At 44.9% G+C, this 17765-nt stretch overlaps 1 protein-coding gene across 1 annotated transcript in view; it reads left to right on the forward strand.

The window, feature by feature from the left end:
• The window catches only part of CSMD2 (CUB and Sushi multiple domains 2), a 972087-nt gene that overhangs the window by 493191 nt on the left and 461131 nt on the right, over positions 1–17765 (forward strand). Inside the window, exon 6 of the mRNA XM_007950414.1 lies at positions 9990–10102. Within this exon, the coding sequence (XP_007948605.1) occupies positions 9990–10102 (113 nt within the window). The remainder of the gene's footprint in view (positions 1–9989; positions 10103–17765) is intronic.

Genomic DNA, 17765 nt, shown 5'->3' on the forward strand with positions numbered 1-17765 from the left:
GCGCCCATGTGCATGTGCACACATTTACTGAGGGAAGAAAGGCAGCAGGGGTCAGGCCAAGAGAGCTTACAGAGAAATGGTATTTGATCAAACACTTGGAGGAAGTGAAGAGGTGAGTCAGGTGGAGGTCTGGAAGAAGAGCCAGCATAGCAGGCAGAGGAAACATCAGGTGCAAAGGCCCTGAGGCAGGAGCATGTCTAGCCAGTTTTGAACAGCAAGGAGACCTATGTGACTGGAGCATAAACAGGGGAGGAGAACACTAATTCTTTTAAAGTCTTTAGGCCATAATAAGGTCTTTTACATGGAGGATAGAATTGAGTTTTGTTTTAGTTAACTCTATTAAGTTATGGAGTCCCTGCGTGGTGCAAAGACCATGAACTGAAAGGGTGGTGGTTCTAACCTACCCAGATGTACCTTGCAAGAAAGACCTGAGGATCTGTTTCTGAGAGGTCACTGCTTTGAAAATCCTGTGGAGTGCAGTTCTACTCTCCAGCACACAGGCTCACTGTAAGTCAGTCAACTGGACAGAAAAAAAAAAAAGAATCCACTGCCATCAAATTGATTTCAACTCATAGTGACTCTAGAAGACTGGGTAGAAGTGCCCCATAGGGTTTCCAAGGCTATAAATCTTTACAGAAACAGACTGCTTCATCTTTCTCCTGCAGAGTAATTGGTGGGTTTGAATCACCGACCTCTCAGTTAGCAGCCAAAATGCCTTAACCACTGTGCCACTAGGAGTCCCTGGTTGGTGCAGTGGTCAGTGTCAAGGACACTGTAGTAACCAAAAGGTTGGCAGTTTGTGCCCACCCAGAGGCACCTCAGAAGAAACATCTGGCAATCTACTTCCAACAAAGCAGCCATTGAAAACCCTGTGAAGTACAGTTCTACTTGGATACACATGGGATCACCATGAGTTAGAGTCACTGTGAGGATCACTGGTTTGAGTTTATTAAGGTATCATCTAATAGGATAAAATGTACCCATTTCCAATGCATAGTTCTTTGGAGCTTTGATAAATGTGTATATCCCATATAAATCCTGTCTTACCCCATCACCCCAAAACACTCCCTTGTATCTGTTTCCAGTCAATTCCCAGGTCTGCCAGTCACCCTCAGTCCCTGCAACCACTGATTTGCTTTCTGTGCCTGTAGATTAGTTTTTCTCCGTCATTGGTCGGTGCTGTCAGGTTGATTTTCAACTCATAGCAAGCCCCTGTGACAGAGTAAGGTTTTCTTGGTGGTAACATTTAAGGAAGCACATCACTGGGCTTTTTCCTGTGGAACCACTATGTGGGTCTGAACTGCCAAGATGTTGGCCAACAGCCAAGCACATAACCCTTGAGCCACCAAGACTCCTTAGTCTTACTTAAAAAAGAAAAACAGAAAATCCTCACTGCCATGGAGTCAATTCTGACTCATAGCCATCCCAATTGGGTTTCCAAAGGGGCACTGAGTTTCTGTTAAGGGTAACGAAAAAATTTGGAAGCAGATGGTGGTGATTGTATAACATGGTGAGCATAATTAGTATCACTGAAGGGTATGGGTAAAAATGTTGGAAATCATGGAGGAACCTTGAAACATTACACTGAGTGAAATGTCAATCACAAAAGTACAAATATTGTATGATCTCAGTATATGAAATATCTAGAATAGGCAAATGTACGGAGACCAAAGTTTCCAGTGGTTACCAGTGGTGGGAGGGAGGGGGAAAGGGGAATCATTGCTTAGGAAGCAATGACTTTCTGCTTATGGTGATGGAAAATTTGGCAATGGATATTAGTAATGGCTATGTTGTTGTTGTTGTTTGCCATCGAGTCGGACCCGACTCATAACGACCCCTCCTTGGGTTTCCAAGGCAGTATCACTTACGGAAGTAGATTGCCCAACCTTTCTTCCGAGGAGTGGCTGGTGGGTTTGAACGGCCAATCTTCTGGTTAGCAGTCAAGTGCCTTAAGCACTATGCCACCAGAGCCCCTAGTAATGGCTATATAACATGATTAATTAAATTGATCACACTAAATTGTACATGTGAACAATATTAAATTTTTTAATATATATATATGTGTGTGTGTGTGTGTGTGTATATATATATATATATATGAGAGAGAGAGAGAGAGAGACATTTGACTGCTAACCAGAAGGCTGGTGGTTGAAACCATATATATACATGGCATATAGCATACCCTAGTGTATATATGTTGTTGTTAGGTACCACTGAGTTGGAGCTGACTCATACCGAACTACAGAAAAGGCATAGGGGCAGCATCTGACCTCCTCTAACTTGACGAGAGGGAGAGAAAATCACCACCAGCAGCCCAAGGCTGATTCCTAAGAGGCTGAGGTCAGACATGCTGCCACCCTTCAATGCTTTTACCAATTCTCACACCCTCCGTCCCTCCCACAGCACTCTACTTCTCTGCTTGGTTCAGTAATTTGTTGCAATGGTACACAGAATTCACAGACAATACTCACAATTATGGGGTTTATTAGGCAAGTAACAAGTTACAATTCAGGATCAGAAACAACTCAGGATACAATTTTTCAATTAGGACAGCTTCTTTCTTATCAGCCGTGCCACAGGCATGCTTGCCTCTGGTCTCGGCCTCTGCCCTGCTTGCACCAGTGTTACAAAGCTCTTTTACCTTTACCAACAGGTGCCCACAGAGGCACCCCACTCTGCCAGCAAGCCACCTGCCAGAAAGCACTCAGCTTTCTTGCTACGTGGGCCAGGAATCCTGCCTCTGTCTTGTGCCTGTCTTTTGGTTCTGCTGCCTCTGCTGCTGCCGTCTCTCTGCTGTCTCGGTGCACGGATCTCAGGTCCAAGGATGTACTTCACTCTTGATGGCAGTGAGATCCCCTCCACTGCATGGCACTTCCTGGGAGTGGATAAGGGTGTGGGAGAGACAGACAGGGAGAAGTCCTGGGCCTCCCAGTCTATACAACTAGAGGTTAAAGCAGTCAAACCTACTCACATCCGGGGGCGGCGAAGACCTCCCTGACATCCCGTTACTCTGTAAGTCTGGTGCACAGACAATGGAGATCAGTAATATCCTACTCTCCCCTCATTCCTTTTTTGTTGTGTGTGTGCATAACATTTTTATTTTATTCTATTTATGTTTTTGAGCATTTTATTGTTCCTTAGATAAAAGTTTAGACAGCAAATTACTTTTCCTATCAGTAATTCAAGGAGCTCTCATGGTGCAGTGGGTAAGGCATTTTCCTCCTCTGAGATGGCTCATTTTAAGCCTAGCTGAATAGCAAAACTGAGCAATCCCCATGTTAGGGGTCTATATGCATTATTTGCCTGGTCTCATCCCCAGAAGGGTGCCATGTACCTTATTTACATTACTAACAAGCTGTCTAATCTCCTTGGTGGGCCACAGGCACCTCACAGCTGCATAGTCCCACCCAGTCATCTGGTGGGAGTCCCAAAGACCATAGCTAGAAGAGCCATATTAAATGATGCACTGCACTGCGTGACTCTGTACAACAGAACGAAACACTCCACGGTCCCACACCATCCTTGCAATCCTTGCTATGCTTGAGCCCATTGTTGCAGCCACTGTGTCAATCCATCTCACTGAGTCCATTCCAACTCACAGTGACCCTACAGGAAAGGGTAGAACTGCCCTGTAGAGTTTCAAAGGCTATAATCTTTACAGAAGCATAATGACACTTCTTTCTCCCAGGAAACAGCTTGTGGGTTTGAACCGCTGACCTTTCAGTTAGCAGCCGAATATTTTGACCACTGTGCCACCAGGGCTACATAGATATATACATACATGTGGATGTATGTATATTGAGATCTCAGACCTGGGCATGAAGGGGGAGAGCAATATATCTCTGTCCCTCTCTTTACTTATTATACTTATTACAGTGCCTGACACTTACCCAATAAATGCTTCTTGAATTTCAAATAAAATGGCAAATATAGATAGATGTGTATGTGTGCGTGATTTTTTAAAATTTCTTTTTTAATAACAATTTTAAAAAGAAGAAAGATGCATGGACAAGACTGGTCCTGAGAATTTAAGCCTTGGGAATGAACACTGCATGGCACTTCCTGGGAGTGGGTAAGGGTGTGGGAGAGACAGACAGGGAGAAGTCCTGGGCCTCCCGGTCTATACAACTTAGAGGTTAAAGCATTCAAACCTACTCACATCCAGGGGGCTGCGAAGACCTCCCTGACGTCCCATTATTCTGTAACTCTTGTGCATAGACAATGGAGATCAGTAATATCCTACTCTCCCCTCATTCCTTTTTTGTTGTGTATGTGCACACCATTTTTATTTTATTCTATTTATGTTTTTGAGCATTTTATTGTTCTTTAGATAAAAGTTTAGACAGTAAATTACTTTTCCTATCAGTAATTCAAGGAGCTCTCATGGTGCAGTGGGTAAGGCATTTGACTGCTAACCAGAAGGCTGGCGGTTCCCACCAGCCACTCCTTGGAAGGAAGGTGGGCAATCTACTTCCATAGTGATACCACCTCAGAAACCCAAGGGGAGGGGTTGCTGTGAGTCGGATCCGACTCGATGCCAGTGAGTTTGCTTTTGGTTTTGGTATCAGTAATTCATACACAAGCTGTTTGTGACATTGGTCGTAATCTCCAAGATGTGTCAGTGCTCTCTGCTGGTCCACCCTGGCTCCCCCATTTCCATTCAGTCTGCCCCTTCCTGCCTTGTCATCTTTACTTGGGGGCAAATGTTGCCCTTTCGGTCTCACATAGTTGATTTTTCTAAGGAGCACATCTCTCATGGGTGCGATTATTTATTTTATAGGCTAGTCTATTATTTGGTTGAGAAGTGGCCCCCAGGAGTGGCTTCAGTTCCACGTCTCCCATTCCCTTTTGCAGTTAGAACCTTTGGTTCTGAATTATTCAGGTAAATTCTCCAGATTTCTACTTCCCTTATGTAAATAGCCTCCAAGCTTTGTCATCAAGGTAGAATTGAATTTGGCCAAGGGGAAAAAAAAAGAAAAGAAAAAAAAAAGTAGTGCTGTTTGTGGCTCCGTAGGACACTTAAATGACTCAGCCAGTAATAAACTATTTTAAATGGGATCTGGTGAAATACAGTAATTGGTTTCTATAATAGCTCTTCCCATAGCAATATGGGTTATATTCGTAGAGTTTGGTGATGTCAGCATTTTCATCATAGGAAGAACTCGGTTTTGCAGGGTGTGTGACGCTCCTTGGTTTAGTTCTTTTGTTGAATACATATTTATGAAGACCTACTGTTGTCATGTGCTGTCGAGTCGGACCCAACTCATAGCACCCCTCCTTGGGTTTCCAAGGCAGTATCACTACGGAAGTAGATTGCCCCATCTTCCTTCCGAGGAGTGGCTGGTGGGTTTGAACCACCAGCCTTCTAGTTAGCAGTCAAGTGCCTTAGGCACTATGCTACCAGAGCTCCCATGAAGACCTCTATACTGAATCTATTCCACTTGCCCTTCCACATCCTCTCCCTACCCTTCTCCACCTTGCTCCATGCCTAAAGAGATGTTACCTGTGGGATGCATCAGTACACTTCCTTGTCTTCTATCCTCCAATTGGGTTAGAACAATAAGAGCAATAGCAGAAGATTGGAGGAGGAAAAGGAGGACAGTAAATTCAGGGTTTTCATTCCTTGCTGCCTCCTGAAGTGATTTTTACAAACTAGCTGTACCCTTTCTCATTTGAGGGTAACCATTCCCTCTCCTCTCCCCTCCAGGCCTGGGAGTGGTACTGAGTCCCCTGTTAGCAGCCCCATGACACTGCACTATCCTTAGTGCCTTCCCCATAGCCTGCCCTCACCTTTGTAGAGTCCATTCATTGATGTTGTTGGGTGCCGTCGAGTCGGCTCTGACTCATAGTGACCCTAATTACAACAGAACAAAACACTGCCCAGTCCTGTGCCAGCCTCACAATCCTTGCTATACCTGAACCCATTGTCCATTCATTAAACTCCTCAAATTATCCTCAGGTGCACATGCCACCTGTGTTTTCTTCTCTTTTTTTTCTTTCTCTCTCCTGCCCTCCCTGCGCAGTAACTGCCACCCCCCATGCCCCTCATAGTTATGCACTCCTGTGTGTCCTGCATTTCCTTCATGCAAATGTTGCCCCTCTGGTGCCCAGTGGTCAGTTGCTCCAAGGGATGCATTTCCATAGAGTATGTGGCTGCATCAGCCTGGGTTGAGTGGTCTGCATTTATGTCTTGTTTACTATTGGGTTGAGATCCAGCCCCTGAAAGTGAGTTTTATTCCGGGCCCAGAGTGTATCCCAGGGCCATAGTATTGGAGGTCTTGTCACACTCCATCTGACCAGTAATTCTGGTCATTATTGAATTTTTTAAATTTTGTTCCATGTTTTTCCTCCCACTCTATCCAGGATCTCCAGATTTGATCCCTTCCTGAGTGCTTGGCATTGATAGCCAGGCACCATCTAGTTCTTCTGGTCTCGAGGGCCATCATGTCCTAGGGCTGATTGCTTCCAAATGCCCTTGTTTGTTTGTCTGTTTCCTGTTTGTTTGTTTGTTTGTTGCCCTGTTCTTCGCTTCTGATGATAGGAGACCATTAGCTGCATCTTAGATTGCCGCTTGAGAGCCTTAAAGCCCCAGTCGCTACTTACCAATGTAGGATGAGGAACAAGACTTTTTTGTATTTTGTTGTGCCAGTTGAGTCTGGTGTCCCCCAGTACTATATGGTCCTGAGTCAGTAGATCCATTGAATCTCTAACCCACAGTGTCTGGCTGTCTGTGAGGGATTACTTTATGCCTGTCTTCTGCTGTTTCTGTAAGGATTGCAGGTATTTTGTATCACTGGTATCTGTGCAATATTAGCCTCCACTGAATCTATCCTTGGTCTAAAGTATACTCCTGTTCATTGGCCCCCATCTGATCTTCTCAGATGTTTATGTGTTTATCTGTAGCCTGGTGTTTGGTGTTAATGGTAATGCATTATTGTGGATATACTGGTTGGTATTAGCATCTGTCGTCTATCTCTTATGTGCACAATTCGATGTCCTCCCTTTTCCTAATGCCACCTGTGTTTCCTTGATGGGACTTTGGCACACCTATTTTGTAACAAGTGCTGTGTTAGGTGTGAGAATGAAGAATAAAATAGCACCTATCATTTCTGAGGGCTCAGTATTTACCAGAGACTGTGCTAAGGTCTTATGCTCCTGTGTGTGTGTGTGCATGTGTGTGTGTGTGTGTGTGTGTCTAGTAAATGTACATAACAAAACATTTACCAGTTGAACAGTTTTTACATGCATTATACAGGGCATTGATTACATTCTTCATGTTATGCAACCATTATCACTATCTTTTTCTGAACTATTCTACCACCACCATTATCAGAAGCTCAGAGCCCTAATAGCTCTCTATGCAACTCCACCTTCCCCCTTCCTTCCCACCCCTGGTGACTACTAAGCTTTGGGTTCTGTGTATTTGCTCATTTCATGTGAGTGAGATCATACAGTATTTGTCCTTTTGGAACTGACTTATTTCTCTCAGCATGATGTTGTCAAGGTTCACCCATGCTGTGGCATGCATTAGGACATCATTTCTCTTTGTGGCATAGTAGGATTCCATTGTGTATATGTACCACCTTTTGTTTATGCATTCATCTGTTGATGGACATTTAGGCTGTTTCTACCTTTTGGCACTTGTGAACAGTGCATTGGTGTACTGAGATCTTTTTGCATATTATTCCTGCAGCCCTTTAAGGGAGGAGTTATTATGTGGTAGTTATGTATGTGTGTCAACTTGGCTGGGCCTGGTTGAGTGGCTGGGCAGCTGGTGGTAGTATTCCCCATGATGAGACTGGCAATCAACTCCATGGTGAGATCTACCACAAGCAGCTGAGTAGCTGCTTTGGGTATGTAGTCTGCTTCCTGTATATAAGGAGAAGTCTTGGGAATGGTCTCTAGCCTATGGCATGCTTGGACCCTGCATGTAGTTGTGTCATTGTCAGCAGCCTGCTATGCTCTGCTGATCTTGGAACTTACAGTGGACTTAAGTTAATGGCCTGCTGTGTGGTTTGGTAACATCGGGACTGGGCCTTTTTAATTGTCAACCTTGGGGCTTCTCAGCCTCAGCAGCCAGCAGCTGTCTGAGTGAGGAAATGCCTCTAGCTCCAGTGGGCCGGGAGCAGGAGGCAGAGCTGGACCCCAAAGTTGAGGGCTTTCACCCAGCCCCTAGAGCCTGGTACTTTGAACTTGGACTTGTAGCCTCCCGAACTGTAAGAGAATAAACTCCTGTTTGTTTAAGCCATCCCATTTGTGGTATATTTTTGTCAGAGTGGCACTAGGTAACCAGAACATATTATTATCCCCATTTTATAGGCATGGCTCCTGAGTCAGTGAGAAAAATTCCTAAGATCATACTCCAGAGCCCGAGCTTCTTTACCACTAAACTACGCTGCCTCCTTTGAGTTACCTTAGGGAGACCCACACCTAGTTAACTGAATTATACTTTGCATAAAATGCGATGGCATCTCAGAGGAGGGGATAGGAAAACTATATTTATTGAACTAATATGTGTCAAATCCTGGCCTATGTTCTTTGCCCATGAGGGCTTTCATTTATCCCCATGAAGTCTTCAGGCTACTATTATTCTCATTCCAGAAAGGTTAAGTAACTGGTCCAAGGTCACATTGTACTAAGTGGTGAAGCCTGGATCTGAACCCTAATTTGGTGGTTTCAAGGCCAAGGAGAGTAGGAAAGGCTTTCTTGGGGATGTAACATTTGAGGAGTTTCCCTACATTGTCTCCAGGTAGATATGGGTGATGCAGCTGGGAGGGGTACAAGTAGGTAGCACTCTAGGCAGAAAGAGCAAAGACTCAGGAAAAGGAAAACACACAGAATGCCTGGGAGACAGGTAGGGAGTATGTGTTGGAATGGGAGCAGACAGGATTGAATGAGGAGTGAATTGGCTAAATCAGAAACAGCCCTGAATTTGAACTTCATCCTGAGAGCTTTCGGTGGCTGATTTGTATGCAGGGAGGAATGGCTAGAAGACACTGAGCATCGTCCAGCTGCAGACTGTGGAGTGGGTGGTCCAGAGAAAAGAAGACGGGAGGAAATTCCTGGAGGGCTGTCCAAGCAAGGGCATGTTGGAAAGTTTGGAAGGCCAGTCTGTGTAGGCACTGGGAGCCACTGGAAGTTCTGGTACCCTGAGTAACCCTGGGAGGAAAGACCAGATTGGGCTGGAAGTTGGCTCAAGATGGCAGTCAATCAAGAGGCTGGGCCAGTGCCATGATGGTGGGAGAGGTCCCAGGCCAGGGCAGAATAGCAGCCAGCTTGGAGAGGTGGTGACAGAACGGGATCTATGGTCAAAGAGATGGAGCAGCAGGTGGCTGCCAGGGCTGCCTACCCACTGAGCAGAGGGATAGAGTCACGAGAAGGTTGGACATGTTGGAAACAAGAGGCTAATCTAAGGGAGGTGGGGCAAGTCAAACAGGAAAAGCATGCAGCTGTTGTGAGGGTTGGGGAGAGATGGTTGGGGGCCTGCTGGTGCAGGGGGAGGAGCCAGAGGAGTGACCTAAGAACAAGCTCCTACACCTGTGAAGGGTCACACTGCCTGTTATAGTTGCCCCAAGTCCTTTCTCCTGACATCTTGGGGGCCTGAGGAGCATGGTAGGGACAGCAAGACCTCTGCTAGGGGGACAGCTGTACATCTCCTGGGAGGGCTGGACCTCTGCTATAAGGGTGGAGTCTAGAACTTTGGTTGGGGGGCTGCAATTCTACTCCAGGCTTGAAGAATCCACCCCCTCCTCTCAGCATCTCAGGGAAACTCAAGGGTGAAATGAGACCCTGGAGGGGTCACCAAGCTCCCCTCCAGCTGCTCAGGCCCTGGGCTATTGAGGACAGTGGGGCAGTCAGACCTCCTCTTCCCACTTGAAGGGCTAGGCTGAGGCCTTAGTAGACATGCGAAGTGGAGAGACACCTGGATGCCCAGGCTTCTGTCCAGCTCAGCTGTGGCCCTGACCTGGTCCTGCTTACTGTCCCCACAGGTTTACTGGAGCCAGCCTCCCAGCCCCCGTCATCAGCAGCAAGAACTGGCTGCGGCTGCACTTCACATCGGATGGCAACCACCGACAGCGTGGCTTCAGTGCCCAGTACCAAGGTAGGCAGGGCCTACGGCCTACTGTTATGCTTTGTGGGTGGGGCAGTGATACCTGGAAGGGCTCATCCTTTCCCCAAACTGGGCTCCTGCAGCTTCCAAGTATCCTTGCCTTGGTTGTTCTGTTCCTATTTGCAGACTTCTGGGTTTCTTCATCTGTCCTGTGGTCTGTGGCATTGTCTAATTGTGTAGTCCAAGCTACCTCTTAGGGCCAGGCTAATCATAGCAGTTCATCTTCCCTGAGGGCCTTCTAAGAGTGAGGCAGTATTCTAGGCACCTGATAAGTATCATCTTGCTTAATCCTCATCATTGTCCTGTGAGATAAATATTCTCAAAAACCAAAAAACCAAACCAGTTGCAATTGTGTCAACTCCAATTCATGGTGACTCCATTTGTGTCAGAGTAAAAGTGTGCTCCATAGGGTTTTTAATGGCAGTGATCTTTCAGAAGGAAATTGCCAGGCCTTTTTTCCCAGGCACCGCTGGTGGATTCAAACTGCCAACCTTTAGGTTAGTAGCCAAGCGCTTATATGTTTCTGCCACCCAGATACACCCACCCCCATTTTATAGATGAAGAAGCTGAGGCTTAGAGACATTAAGCGGTTGCCCCAAGTTATCTGAACCTTTGCCATTTGAGTCCAGAGCCCACCCTCTTAACCACCAAACTTCAGCCTACCCCAGAACAATGTAAGAGAGCAGCCCACATTCTAACTGTTTTTAATTTTATCTAGAACACAAACATATTACCAGCATAGGCAAAGACTCTGGAGGGTGCAATGATTAAAGCACTCAACTGCAAACCAGAAGATGGGTGGTTTGAACCCACTAGCCTCTCCATGGGAGAAAGAGGTGACTGCTTCTATAAAGATTACAGCCTTAGAAACCATATGAGACAGTTCTGCCCTGTCCTGTAGGGTTGCTATGAGTCAGAATCAACTTGATGCCAGTGGGTTTGGTAGCTTAGATGCCCAGATCTGTAAAGAACTGTCTGGTGGCCAGAGAGATCAGGCCAGGATTGGTGGGCAAAAATTGAAGGTAAGTAGATTTAGGCCCCAATAATGAAGAATTGCCTAGCCCCAAGAGCTGCCTATAAATAGGGCAGGCCAGCAGTGCAGAGGGGGCATTGGTGGTTCAGTGGTAGATTTCTTTCCAGTGCACCTGACGTGTACCCACCAGCCATCTGTCAGTGGAGGCCTGCGTGTTGCTCTGATGCTGAACAGGTTTCAATGGAGCTTCCAGACTAAGATGGACAAGGGAGAGAGGCTGGGCAACGTACTTCTGAAAAGCAGCCAGTGAAAAACCCTGTGGATCACAAAGTCCGATCTGCCACCAACCCTGGGGATGGTGCAGAACCAGGCAGCATTTCGTTCCATGGTGCACAGGGTCACCATGATCGAGAGCTGACTCAATGGCAGCCAACAACAGACCTAAAGAAGGAGAGCTCTCCACATGGAGGATTTCAAAACCCATTGGACATGTGGGAGTAGATGACAACATTCCTTTCCTGTCTTGAATTTATTCCAAGTGTTTGAAATTTATAGAAATAAACATTTAGGGTTGGCCTCATAACTTGCTTCTTGAGCCTTTAACTGTGATCAATCACAAATTAAGATTGGTTGTAATTGATTCAACATTACACACTGACTCTATATAAGACCCTGCAAAGGCTCTGGGGAATAAAAAGAGGAGTGGGCTTAGGTTGCAGGGTAGTAAATCTGCATACTTAGAAATAATTGCAGTGTGAGCATGATAAGCCAAACCCCAAAACATAACCCATTGCAGTGGAGTCAATTCTGACTCATGGCAACCTATGTGTTATAGAGTAGAACTGCTCCATAAAACCAAACTCACTGCCATCAAGTCAGACCCGACGCGTAGCGACCCCTCCTTGGATTTCCAAGGCAGTATCACTACAGAAGTAGATTGCCCAACCTTCCTTCCAAGGAGTAGCTGGTGGGTTTGAACCACCAGCCTTCTGCTTAGCAGTCAAATGCCTTAGGCACTAGGCCACCAGAGCTCCTGAAATGCTCCATAGGGTTGATTTTTTAATTTTTTTGGCTATAATCTTTATAGAAGCTGATTGCCAAACCTTTCTTCTTTGGTGCTGCAGGGTAGGTTCAAACCACCAACTTTTAGGTCAGTAGTCCAGCGCACCACTCAGGGAACTATGGGCCTGATAATTAATGTGAAAAGTGAAACAGAAACACAGCCGAGAGTGTACTGAGGAGGAGCGTTGGATTCCGAGAGGACAAGTCAAAGGCTTCGTGAGGAATTCTCAGCAGTTTGCTCCTTCAAACCAGAGCCCTCAGCAGCAGAGGCCGAGAGCCTGCTGGCCCCAGCCAGGACAGCTCAGCTGAGGCAGGACAGGGCAGAGCTAAGCCTTTGCTGCCAGACCCCAGATGGCTGGAAATGGAAATAAAAGCAGCCCTGGAGGAGGAAGCGTTACCTTTTAATCTGAAGCTTTTATGAACGGCCTCATTTACTTGGCCTTGGGTAGCAGGACATGTTTGAAATATTTAAAAAATAAACAAGAAACCAATTTGATCTGATGAGCTTAACAAAGACTTTCTCTAGGAGCTTTCCCCAGACATTTTTCCTACTGCTGAGGTTGAGTGAGAGTGAGTGGGGCACCTGTCTGAATCTTCCATTGTGTTATCCAAAATAGGAAAGCAGAGGTGATTGTTATAATTTTATCTGATTAAATAAGTACCAGGTGTTTCTAATATTTCACATTATTAAAGGCCTGTTTGCCATTGTACATTTGATGCCAGACAATAAAGAACAAGAACTCAGACTAGGCATCTGCTGTGCGCCAGGCTCTGTGCTGGGCACTTTGCATGCACTGCTCCATCGGATATACCCATCAAGGCAGTGACATAGGTGTTTTTATTCCCATTTTTTATCTGAGGGAGCTGAGGCTCAGAGAGGTTGTGGAACTAGTCCGAGGTCACACAGCCTGTTAAGTGGTAAAACTTCAAATCATTTGCAAGCCTATGTGCATCTTTCTGCGAAATCATAGGGCCTCCACTTCCAGTACTTCACATTGTCTTTCCTTTCCTATTCTAATGCTTTTTTAAAAAATGTTTTATTTTTTGGAGCAGTTTTGTTAGATCTACAGAAAAATCATGCAGAATACAGAGTTCTCATATATCTCCTTCCCTCCTGCATACATTTTACATTTGTTATAATTGATGAACCAATACTGATATGTTATTATTAACTGAAGTCCATAGTTTCCATTTCAGTTCTGTGGGTTTTGACAAATACATAATGCCATCTGTCCACCATTACATTATCAAGCAGAATAGTTTCTCTGTCCTTAAAATGTCCTGGGCCACACCTGTTTGTCCCTTTCCCCTGGCAACCCCTGATCTTTTTGCTATCTCTATAGTTTCACCTTTCCCAGAATGTCATATAGTTGGAATCATACAGTATATAGCTTTTTCAGACTGTCTTCTTTCTCTCAGAGTTATGCACTTAACGTTTTCTCTGTCTTTTCATGCCCTGATAGCACATTTCTCTTTATCATAGAATAATACTCCATTGTATGGATATACTATAGTTTGTTTATCCATTCACTTATAGAAGGATATCTGAGTTGCTTTCACTTTTTGGCAATTATGATTACAGCTGCTACAATGAGCTGGTTTTTATGTGGCCATAGTTTTCAAGGACCTGTAGCTTTTAAGGGAGCTCTGGTGGCATAGTGCCTAAGGTATTTGACAGCTAACCAGAAGGCTGGCGGTTCAAACCCACCAGCTACTCCTCAGAAGGAAGGCTGGGCAATCTACTTCCGTAGTGATACCACCTCGGAAACCCAAGAAGGGGTTTCCAAGACAGTGAGTTTATTTTATTTTATTTTATTTTTTTGAATCCATGGCAATGAGTTTGGTTCTTTTGGGTTTTGGTAGCTTTTAAACTTTGTTTTCTAAATCTCACCCTGCAGTGTTGTTAGTTGCAATCTAGTCAGCTCTCTACTCCTGGTGACCCACGTACAACAGAATGAAACGCTGCCCAATCCTGCACCCTCACCATGATCAGTTGTGGACAGGACGGTCTTCTGTTGTGATCCATAGGGTTGTCACTGGCTGATTTTCAAAAGCAGATTGTTAGATCTTTCTTCCTAGTCTGTCTTAGTCCAGAAGCTCTACTGAAACCTGTTCAGCATTATAGTAACACTCAAGCCTCCACTGACAGATTGCTGGTGGCTGCATATTAGGTGCATTGGCCAGGAATTGAACTTGGGTTGCTCCATAGAATAAAAGCTATTTTACATCACAACCTAGAATACACGTGCAACTATAGAACTAAAAGGGAATGTTACCAGGTGATATCTATACTAAATGCTATGCATCCTAAAAATTTTCTTCTCCATTTTTTTAAAAATGTTGTGCTTGTAGTAGTATTTGCCTCTGTTGTCTATATCTTTTTTTTTTTTAAGGATTTTATTTTTATTTATTTACCTTTTTCCCTTCACCCAAATCATTACTTGTCTCTACCTATCTAGCAGTGTTCTTTTCCATTTTTTAATGCAAGTCACCTCTAAGTTGATTTCATAAGCCTGCAACGGGGGACAACCACAATCTGAAAAACATTGTTTTAGTTGTGAACTTCTGGAAAGCAGACCTCATCTTATCCTCTATCTACCTTATTTTTTATTGTATTTTTTTATTTTTACAGTGTTCCCTCCCCTCTCTGCCACCCCTGGCAACCAACAATGAAACCTTCCTTCCATACAGAAACCTTCCCTTGACTTTTTACAATAATGAACTAATACAATATTTGTCCTTCTGTGATGACTTATTTCACTCAGCATAATGTCCTCCAAGTTCATCCATGTTATGCAGTGTTTTGCAGATTCTACATCATTCTTTAGTGTTGCATAGTATTCCGTTATGTATATATGCCATAGTTTGGTTGTCCATTCGTCTGTTGATGAGCACCTAGGTTGTTTGCATCTTTTTGCTATTGTAAATAGTGCTGCGATGAACATGGGTGTACATGTCTACCTACCTTATTGAGGAGCTCTGCTGGTGTAGTGGTTAAAGCATTTGGCTGCTAACCAGAAAGTCAGTAGTTCAAATCCATCAGCCACTCCATGAGAGAAAGATAAGGCAATCTGCTTCAGTAAAGATTTACAGCCTTGGAAACTACTCAATCCTAAAGGGTTGCTGTGAGTTGGAATTGACTCAATGGCAGTGGGTTTGATTTTGGTTTGGAACTACCTTATCACACCCAAGCATGGATATTTGCATATTAGTGTGTGCTAACACTTACAGAAGACTTCTAGGTTTCAGAGGAGCTCTGGTGGTGCAGTAGTTAGGCATTTGGCTGCTAACCAAAAAAAATCGGTGGTTTGAACCCACCAGCCACTCAGCAGAAGAAAGATGAGGCAGTCTATTTCTGTAAAGATTTACAGCCTTGGAAACCCTATGGGGGTCACTACTGGAATTGACTCGATGGCAGTGAATTTGATTTTGGTTTGGTTCTAGGTTTCAGGTACTTGACTTTATTTCACTCATTTCTAATAGGAGTTGTGTGAGGTGGGTACTATTATTAGCCCCATATTACAGATTAGGAGAGAGAGGCACAAAGAGGGCACATAACTGGCTCTGGTCTCATCCATAGTGTGTTAGAGTCAGCAGTTGAATCCCAGTAGTATTAATCTGGATCTTGCACGATTACTGTGATATGTACCAATTGTTAATAAATGGTCCTCTTCTGGAACTTCCTTTTTCTAGTGTTTTCCAGACTGAGTGTGCACAGTACAGGAGTACACAATGATCATTTAGAAATTTAATTGGTGACTGTAAAGGAGAATTTCTCAACCTCAGCATTATTGACATTGTGGGCTGGATAATTCCCTGTTGTGGGGGACTGTTCCGTGCGTTGTAGGATATTTAGCATCATCTACCTACAAGATGCAAATAGCCACTTGACCTCCCTCCCCCAAAATTCCTGCACACACACACACACTGTTGTGACAACCAAAAATATTTCCAGTCTTTGCCACATATCCCATGAGAGATAAAGATTGCTCCTGGTTGAGAACCACTGCTCTAAAGGAATGAAAACGTGAACCATAACGACCAACCTAAGTTCTACTAGTTGTAAATGCATTCTGGGAGGCAGAAGGCATACTGCATGGCATTAACTGAAGAAGGTTTAGTGCAGGGCCTCTTACAGAGGGGGGAAACAGTTGCGCTTAAGCCAACTCTGACTCATAACAACCATGTATGTCAGAGTAGAGTTATATTTTATAGGTTTTCAATTGTTGATTTTTCAGAAGTAGATTGCCAGGCTTTTCTCCCTAGGCACTTCTGGGTAAACTCTAATCTCCAAACTTTTAGTTAGCAGCTGATCATGTTAACCATATGCACCACCCAAGGAACCCACAAGGGATGGCAAGGCCAGAGACTAAAGATTAGGGAGAACTTTACCACTGCCCAGGAGCTCTGGTGGTTTAGTGATTAAGCCATTTGGCTGCTAACCATAAAGGTCAGGGGTTGGAACCCACCGGCAGCTCCAGGGGAGGAAAGATGAGGCAGTCTGCTGCGTAAAGATTCTGACTCAATGGCAGTGAGTTTGATTTTTGAGTTTTACCACTACTGCATTTGAAGGGACCAGGGGAGGGGATGGGGAGAGTTGGAACCATGGAAAAGAGGCCTCATGGCAGAGTGAGTGTGCCTCTAAGAGCCTGGACACTGCCAGCTCATAGTATAGGGAGCAGGAGCCCGGGGATGCGTACGCTGATCTCAAGTTCCTCCCTCCCTACCTCCCTCACATCTCCTGCTATGCCTCCCCTGGGCCAACCCAACTGGAAACCAGGCACTAGGAAACCAGTAGTATAGTCCCCAGACACCCTTCTCTACCCTGGAAAGCCACCTTGCTTTACCAATGGGTTCCTTGCTCTCTCGCGGTCCAGAGGCCAGCCTCCTGGGGCACAGAGCTAGGCAGACACGTTAGAAGAGTGGATCTGCAGGGGCAGCTGCAGTACCAGCTGCACAGGATCCAGTTCCCCTGTGTTCAGCTTTATGGCATTAGAGTCTCAAATGATTTATGGCACTTCAGAGCTAATAATTACCAACTCCTAATTGCATTGATGTATTTTCCCCCCAGAGGAACAAAAAGTAAATTCAAAAGAGAAAAATAACCTACAAGACAGTACATTACATTCTTCTCTCAGACCCATCAGAATTTAGAGGGGTTGGTGGCCAGACACTACTTTGACTAATACCACACGGCATCCAGAAGACCCACGTTCTAGTCTGACTCAGCCTGTAGCTGACCATTGGAAAGTGGGCAGTTCTCTTCGATTTAACAGACATTTTCTGTGTAGCATTACCATGTGACAGCATAAAAAGATGAACACGATGAGCCCAATCTCTGCTGTCAAGGAGAACAGTTTAAAGAGAGGAACACACACAAATCTGTAACTCCTTACAGCCTGAGAAGAGCCAGAATTGAGGCCTGATTTAGAGTTCTAGGACTAGAGATAAATGAGCAATTAATTTTGCCCAGCAGGATTCCAAAAGCCCACTGCTGTCCTGGCAGCTCTGACTCAGAGAGACCCTATAGGACAGAGGATACCTGCCTCATAGGGTTTCCAAAGCTGTAAATCTGACTGCTTCATCTTTCTCCCACTGAGTGGCTGGTAGGTTTGAACT

The sequence above is a fragment of the Orycteropus afer genome, unplaced genomic scaffold, assembly GCF_000298275.1.
Source record: "Orycteropus afer afer isolate SDZICR_OR568_19922 unplaced genomic scaffold, OryAfe1.0 scaffold00272, whole genome shotgun sequence".
Taxonomy (NCBI): Eukaryota; Metazoa; Chordata; class Mammalia; order Tubulidentata; family Orycteropodidae; genus Orycteropus; species Orycteropus afer.